This window comes from Lucilia cuprina, chromosome 2, assembly GCF_022045245.1.
Source record: "Lucilia cuprina isolate Lc7/37 chromosome 2, ASM2204524v1, whole genome shotgun sequence".
Taxonomy (NCBI): Eukaryota; Metazoa; Arthropoda; class Insecta; order Diptera; family Calliphoridae; genus Lucilia; species Lucilia cuprina.
Window position 1 is genome coordinate 62062470 of NC_060950.1, and position 8642 is coordinate 62071111.

Genomic DNA, 8642 nt, shown 5'->3' on the forward strand with positions numbered 1-8642 from the left:
ACTGAACTAGAACTGAACTAGAACTGAACTAGAACTGAACTAGAACTGAACTAGAACTGAACTAGAACTGAACTAGAACTAAACTAGAACTGAACTAGAACTGAAGTATAACTAAACTAGAACTGAACTAGAACTGAACTAGAACTGGGCTAGAACTGAACTAGAACTGAACTAGTACTGAACTAGAACTGAAGTAGAACTGAACTAGAACAGAACTAGAACTGAACTAGAACTGAACTAGAACTGAACTAGAACTGAACTAGAACTGAACTAGAACTGAACTAGAACTGAACTAGAACTGAACTGGAACTGAACTAGAACTGAACTAGAACTGAACTAGAACTGAACTAGAACTGAACTAGAACTGAACTAGAACTGAACTAGAACTGAACTAGAACTGAACTAGAACTGAACTAGAACTGAACTAGAACTGAACTAGAACTGAACTAGAACTGAACTAGAACTGAACTAGAACTGAACTAGAACTGAACTAGAACTGAACTAGAACTGAACTAGATCTGAACTAGAACTGAACTAGAACTGAACTAGAATTGAAGTGGAACTGAACTTGAATTAAACTGGAACTGAAGTAGAAGTGAATTACAATTAAATTCAAAATAATTGTTTTAAAAACCTAAATAAATTTCCTTAATTGTTTCAGTACTTCAATCCTTCTCAACCCCAATATCCATTTGCCAACTATAACAATAACAGCAGTGTATTCACCGATGGTCTACAAAACTACAATATAAATCCTATAGCAACATCTACAGTAGCCGTCAATCCTCCAACATCAACTGGTAACCAAAATTATTATGATAATCCTAATTCATATGGTAACTTTAATACTAATGGCACAACTTACTATGCCAATCCTTTTGCTACTGGTTTTGACTTCAACAATACGAAACTGCAAGCCAATGCTCCAGAATTTGTGCCAAGATTTGATAAACTTTCGTTGAACGAAACAAATCAAGAAGCTAATCAACAAAATCATAGTCAACAGGCTAAAGAAACTGAAAATTCAAATGGCAATTCTAAAGAAGATTTTAATAAAAATGAAGGAAGTGAAGCCAAAGAAAAAACAAAAAATTTGGATTCTAGCTTTGAGAAGGAAGAAAAACGTCAGCAACAAAGACATGAACGTTCTCGTGGCAATAATCGTCATCAGAATAAACATGATAAGGAAAATAATAAAAGAAACAATAATCGTTTGGAAAAGAATATGGAAAGATTTTCGCGAAATTTGCAAGAGAAACAACAAAATAATGATTCAGCCTCGAATTCGAATTCTTCCACCCCCTCGTTGACAATGAATGGCAGAGGAGAACGTGAACAGCAGCAACAACAACAGCAAGCGGGTGTATCTAAAGCAACAGGAGCTTTTAGTAAAAATCAACGTGGTTCCATAAATGGCAACAATAATGAGAGACAAAGAAATCAAGATAATCAAGACAAGGCTAACGGTGAAAAGAACAATTTCAATAAACGTTATCAGAACGGCAGACGTTCACAAGATTTTGTGGAACGTGAGGATCGTTATGAACGTTACGTAGATCGTGGTGAACGTTCTGAACGTGGCCATAATCAACGTAATCAACAGCGCAATGATTATCATCAACGTTATGATAATTATCGCAGTAATAAGCGACGTGATGATTGGAATCGTAATCGTGATCGTATAAATGGTTTTCGTGTAGAGGAAAAGTACTCCAATGATAATGGTAAAGATAGTCCTTTGGCATCGCCTGAAAAGAGGTCTCCGAAAAAGTCTTATGACAAAGAAAATGAAAAGCTTTCACAAAGAGAAAAATTAATAAGAGATATTGAAACTAGACGTTTGGAATGTTTAGTTTGTGTTGAGCCCATCAAGGCTCATCAGAGTGTTTGGTCTTGTCATAATTGCTATCATATACTACATTTGCAGTGTATAATAAAATGGGCCTCGTCCTCGATATCTGACGACGGTTGGCGTTGTCCTGCCTGTCAGAATGTGGAAAAAGAAGTTCCTCGTGATTACTATTGTTTCTGTGGTAAATTAAAGAATCCCATAAATAATCGTCAAGACATAGCTCATTCATGCGGTGAAGTATGTGGACGTGTAGAGGGCTGTGCTCATGCCTGTACTTTGCAGTGTCATCCTGGTCCCTGTCCTCCATGTCAGGCTCAGGTAAAGCGTGAATGTGGTTGTGGCAAAACTTCGAAAATTATGCAATGTTGCTTAAAGGAAACCATAGAATGTGATTCGACTTGTGAGAAACTATTGAATTGCGAATTGCACACTTGTCAGGAGAAATGTCATGAGGGAAAATGTCCCGCCTGTAAGGAGAAGGTTGATCAAAAGTGTCACTGTGCTAAACAAGAAAGACAAGTGACTTGTACACGCGAATCACATGATAAACACAACTATTCATGTGGTAAAATTTGTGGCAAAAATTTAACATGTGGCAATCATCAGTGTAAAGACAGTTGCCATCCCAATGAATGTAGACCCTGTAAATTGAGTCCTGACAATGTCACCTCTTGTCCTTGTGGCAAAATGCCTATTATGGCTGAACAACGTAAATCCTGTTTAGATCCTGTACCCGTTTGTGAGGGTGTCTGCGGTAAGACTTTAAAATGTGGCAAAGCTACCAATCCTCATCACTGTACGGCCAAATGTCATTTGGGCAATTGTCCTCCTTGCAATAAACAAACTGCAGTCAAGTGTCGCTGTGGCCATATGGATCAAATGATAAAATGCCGCCAGCTATCGACTAGAGCCGATGATGCTAGATGCAAGAAACGCTGTACGAAAAAACGTTCCTGTGGCAAGCACAAGTGTAATCAAGAGTGCTGCATAGACATCGATCATTTCTGTCCACTGCCTTGTAATTATACGCTTTCTTGTGGCAAGCACAAGTGTGATCAACCCTGTCATCGCGGCAATTGTCCGCCTTGTTATCGTTCCTCTTTCGAAGAGCTCTTCTGTGAGTGTGGTGCTGAAGTTATCTATCCTCCTGTCCCCTGTGGCACAAAACGTCCCGTTTGTAAACGCCCCTGTTCGCGTAAACATCCCTGCGATCATCCGCCACAACATAACTGCCATTCAGCAGCCACATGTCCTCCCTGTATGATGTTCACTACGAAATGGTGTTTTGGTCACCATGAACAACGTAAAACTATACCCTGTTCTCAGCAAAGTTTTTCCTGTGGTTTGCCCTGTAATAAACCATTGCCTTGTGGTCGCCACAAGTGCATTAAGACTTGTCATGAGGGTCCGTGTCAAGTACCCGGTGAGATTTGCAAACAAAGTTGTACTACTGCCCGTTCTACATGTGGGCATAAGTGTATGGCTCCCTGTCACAATGGTGATTGTCCTGAGAATCCCTGTAAAGAGATGGTAAGTAGATGAAAAAGCATGTTCTCTAAAGAAATTTAAAAAAAGCTTCTTTCCCTAAAGAAAGTTTAAAATGCATTTTACATTAGAAAAATATTGTTAAATCTACAAAAGATTTCTTTTTATTAAAAGTTTATCTCATAGAAAAGGTTTTTAATAAAAAAGCTTTCTGTAGGCTTTTTATAATAAAAAGCTTTGTATGTTTATAATAAAAAGCTTTGTATAGACTTTTTATAATAAAAACTTTCTATAGGTTTTTTTATAATAAAAAGCTTATAGAAAAGCTTTTCTCATAAAAAGCTTATGGAAAACTTATTTATAAAAAGCTTATAGAAAAGCTTTTTTCATAAAAAGCTTATAAAAAAGTTTTTTTTTATAAAAAGCTTATAGAAAAGCTTTTTTCATAAAAAGCTTATAGAAAAGCTTTTTTCATAAAAAGCTTATAAAAAGTGTTTTTTCTATAAAAAGCTTATGGAAAAGCTTTTTTAATAAAAAGTTTATAGAAAAAAATCTTTTTTCATAAAAAGCTTATAGAAAGCTTTTTTCATAAAAAGCTTATAGAAAAGCTTTTTTCATAAAAAGCTTATAGAAAAGCTTTTTTCATAAAAAGCTTATAAAGTTTTTTTCGATAAAAAGCTTATAGAAAAGCTTTTTAGGAAAAAGCTTTTCTATAAGCGTTTTTTATAAAAAGCTTATGAAAAAGCCTTTTTCATAAATAGCTTATAGAAAAGCTTTTTTCATAAAAAGCTTATAGAAAAGCTTTTTTCATAAAAAGCTTATATTAAAGCTTTTTTCAAAAAAGCTTATAGAAAAGCTTTTTTTACCAAATTTTCAATAAAAATCTTACAGAAACTTTTTTTATTCCAGTAAAAAGCTTTGAGAAAAGCTTTTACGATAAAGAGCTATTATAAAAGTTTTTTTCAATAAAAAGCCATTATAAAAGCTATTTCAAATAAAAGCTTATAGAAAAGCTTTTTCAATAAAAATCTTCCGGAAAAGCTTTTTCAATAATATGCGTTTTCCATTAAAAGATTTTAGAAAAGCTTTTTTAATAAAAAGTTTATAGGAAATCTTTTTTTAAGAAAAAACGTATAGCAAAGCTTTTTTCGGTAAAAAGTTTAAAGCTTAGATTTTTCACTAAAAAGCTTATAAAAAAGCTTATTCAATAAGAAAGCTTTAAATGTATTTTTCATTGAAAAAGTTTTCTTTTTACTAAAAAAATACTTTTTCATAAAAAACACTTAATATTTATAGAAAAAGCTTTTGTCTCTATCTCTTAGAAAACTTTTCCATTATAATTTTCAAAACTGTTTTTCCTTATTTTCCTCTCTCTCACCAGGTTGAAGTTCAATGCGAATGCGGCAATCGCAAACAAATGCGCACTTGTGCCGAATTGGCACGTGAATTCAGTCGTATCGCTACTGCCCAATTGGCTTCTTCCATGGCTGAAATGCAACGTGGCAACTATATGGAACTATCGGAAATCTTAGCTCCCGTCAAACTCTCTGGTAAATCAACTAAAACTTTAGATTGCAACGAAGAATGTCGTCTACTCGAACGTAATCGTCGCTTGGCTATTGGTCTACAAATACGTAATCCTGATTTGCCACAAAAACTCTTAACAAAATATTCTGATTTTATACGTAACTTTGCTAAACGTGATCCAGCTTTGGTCAAGTCCATACATGAAGCTCTAACCACTCTAGTAAAATTGGCCAAAGAAAGTAAACAAAAATCACGTTCTCACTCGTTTCCCACCATGAATCGTGAAAAACGTCAGCTAGTACATGAAATGTGTGAAATGTTTGGTGTCGAATCAGTGGCCTATGATGCTGAACCGAATCGTAATGTGGTAGCTACTGCTTTTAAGGATAGAGTAAGTTTAGTTTAGGGACATTTTCTTGAAAATATTTTATTAATTTTTTTTTAATATTTTTAGTCTTGGCTTCCTGCTACTAGTATTATGGAAGTAATGGCTCGCGAGGCTGGTCAAAGACGTGTACCAGTACCGAGTAATAATGCCTGGGGTTTAAAAAGATAATGCTATTAATATCACACACACACTCAAAGATTATTAAGTTTAAACTTAATTTCAAAATATAATTTTTATTTTTGTTTAAAATCATCACTTATTTATATAAATATCTACCTATAAACGAAAACAACAAAACAATTTGTAATTAATAAACTAACCCCACTAAAATGAATTACAAACTGTATCTCCTCTACTACAACTACTCTCTCTCTCTAATTATATATATAAGCCAAGTTATAACTTGGAACTCATTATATCCTAACTAACCACCTTTTTGATGAGTAAAATACAAAAACAAAAAAAACCTATTAAACTAAACAAAAGTAATGTTACAAAATTAATATTTTGCTATAGTAGTTAGTCAACCAACCAACCAACTAAATGGGCTTACTAGAATTCGATAAATCTTCTTCAGAAAAAACTATTTACTTTATTCTTTCATTTATTTCCTTTATTTTTGTTTTCTTTTCTTTATACTCCTTTTTTTAAATATAATTCATATAATCATATTTATTTAAGTTTTTTTCTTATTTTTTAATTATGTTATTTATATAACCTTGGCAAATGGATTGGTTTTTGAACGTTATGTTATTATTATAATTATTTTCTTTTTCATACAAATTATTATTATTATCTTTAAAAAATTGTTTTTTTTTCTCTCTTTCTGGTTTTATGTAAACTTTAAAATATTATTATTCTTTATTTAACATACAAATTTATAATCATTTAAATTTATAAACAAACATTTAATACACACAAAGAAAAAAACTCTAATGAAAAACTATATAGAATAACTAAAAAACAAACACAATAAATCTTGTTTATTAAATAAAAAGTTGTTTATTAATGAACTGTAAACAAAACAAAAAATTGATGTAATTATTTCAATTTTTCTTTGGGAATAGTTTTAGTATAACTGGAACTGAACTAAAAATAAATTAAACCGAAACAAAGTTAGAACTAAATTTTTTACTAGGACATAACAGAATATAACTAGAACAGAACTAGAACATAACTAGAAATAAACTAGAACCGAACATAACTAGAAATAAACTAGAACCGAACAGATGTAGAACATAACTAGAATTAAACTAGAACATAACTAGAACAGAACTAGAATAGAGCAGAATTAGAACAGTACAGAACTAGAACAAAACTAGAACCGAACTAGAACAGAAGTAGAACATAACTAGAACAGAACTATAAAAGAAATAGAACCGAACTAAAACAGAACTAGAACAGAACTAGAACAAAACTAGAACAGAACTAGAGCAGAAGTAGAACAGAATTAGAACAGAACTAGAACAGAAATAGAACAGAACTAGAGCAGAAGTAGAACAGAACTAGAACAGAACTAGAACAGAACTAGAACAGAACTAGAACAGAACTAAAACAGAACTAGAACAGAACTAGAACAGAACTAGAACAGAACTAGAACAGAACTAGAACAGAACTAGAACAGAACTAGAACAGAACTAGAACAGAACTAGAACAGAACTAGAATTGAACTAGAACTAAACTATAACTGAACTAGAATTGAACTAGAACTAAACTATAACTGAACTAGAATTGAAGTAGAACAAAACTAGAACTAAACTAGAATTGAACTAGAACTGAACTAGAATTGAAGTAGAACAAACTAGAACTGAACTTATATTGAACTATAATTGAACTGAGCTAGAAAATAAATTAAGATGAAGTGATCTAAAGTGAACAAAAGTTGTACTTTTGTTGTTTGCAGAAATAAGAAATAATCTTAATTATTTAATGTTTTTATGATTATGTTGTTTCTTGCCAACAGTTTGGGTCTGTACTTTAAGTTGAACACAACAATTCATTGGTCTTCACCTCTTGATTTGTTTTCTTATGTTTCCAAAAAAAAATTAATTAAGTTATATAAAAACCTATAAAGTTTATTGGACCTACATGCGTATAGCATTCACACATAGGAAGTAATATATTTTTTCCCAAAACAGATACTTTTTATATTGTATTTTCATTGCTTCAACGCCCATAAATAACCACAATAACAACTGAAAAGGATTCAAAAGTCTTGTGAGCACAAGTCTGTGTATTTATAAAAATAGCAACAAACTATATACATTTATGTGTTGACATTAAAAAAATACTATTTGATTTCATATACATATATATGTATATAAGGGGGCATAGGTCGAATTGGAAAGGATTTATTTAAAATAAAAAAATTGTATTTTATTGATCTTCTGAAAACATTTACTACTATTTAATTTGCCTTTCTTTGATCAAATTTAAGTAAATGTTTATGTTGTTTTAAATCTGGTTAACTATATGTATCCTTAATACCCTGTTGTAGGGTTATGGTAGCATTAACAGCAACAAATACTATTAAATACACACATTCATATATGTTTTATGCGTTTCTTTGCACACATAAATAAAATTGTATCTTAGAATTTATAAACGTTTTATGTTTTGTACAAATGTGTTATTTATTATTCCTCCCATCTAAAGCTCAATAATATATAAATGTTCGTATGTTTCATAGACTAACACTCACACATATAAAGCCAGCCAGACGTAATCCAACCCAGCAAACATTTTCTTTGTAGCTCTTTTATAGCTCAGTTCTAGTTCAGTACAAGTTCAGTTCTAGTTCAGTTCTAGTTCAGTTCTAGTTCAGTTCTAGTTCAGTTCTAGTTCAGTTCTAGTTCAGTTCTAGTTCAGTTCTAGTTCAGTTCTAGTTCTAGTTCAGTTCTAGTTCAGTTCTAGTTCAGTTCTAGTTCAGTTCTAGTTCAGTTCTAGTTCAGTTCTAGTTCAGTTCTAGTTCAGTTCTAGTTCAGTTCTAGTTCAGTTCTAGTTCAGTTCTAGTTCAGTTCTAGTTCAGTTCTAGTTCAGTTCTAGTTCAGTTCTAGTTCAGTTCTAGTTCAGTTCTAGTTCAGTTCTAGTTCAGTTCTAGTTCAGTTCTATTTCAGTTCTACTTCAGTTCTAGTTCAGTTCTAGTTCAATTCAAGTTCAGTTCTAGTTTAGTTCAAGTTCAGTTCTAGTTCAAGTTCAGTTCTAGTTTAGTTCTAGTTCAGTTTAAGTTCAGTTCTAGTTCAGTTCTATTTCAGTTCTATTTCAGTTCTATTTCAGTTCTATTTCAGTTCTAGTTCAGTTCTAGTTCAGTTCTAGTTCAATTCTAGTTCAGTTCTAGTTCAGTTCTAGTTCAGTTCTAGTTCAGTTCTAGTTCAGTTCTAGTTCAGTTCT

General features: G+C 32.1%; 1 protein-coding gene across 1 annotated transcript in view; it reads left to right on the forward strand.

The window, feature by feature from the left end:
- The window catches only part of LOC111685399 (protein shuttle craft), a 5709-nt gene extending 289 nt beyond the window's left edge, over positions 1–5420 (forward strand). Inside the window, exons 2-4 of the mRNA XM_046955699.1 lie at positions 662–3382; positions 4719–5255; positions 5319–5420. Coding sequence (XP_046811655.1) covers positions 662–3382; positions 4719–5255; positions 5319–5420 — 3360 coding nt within the window. The remainder of the gene's footprint in view (positions 1–661; positions 3383–4718; positions 5256–5318) is intronic.
- Positions 5421–8642: the final 3222 nt, after the last annotated feature.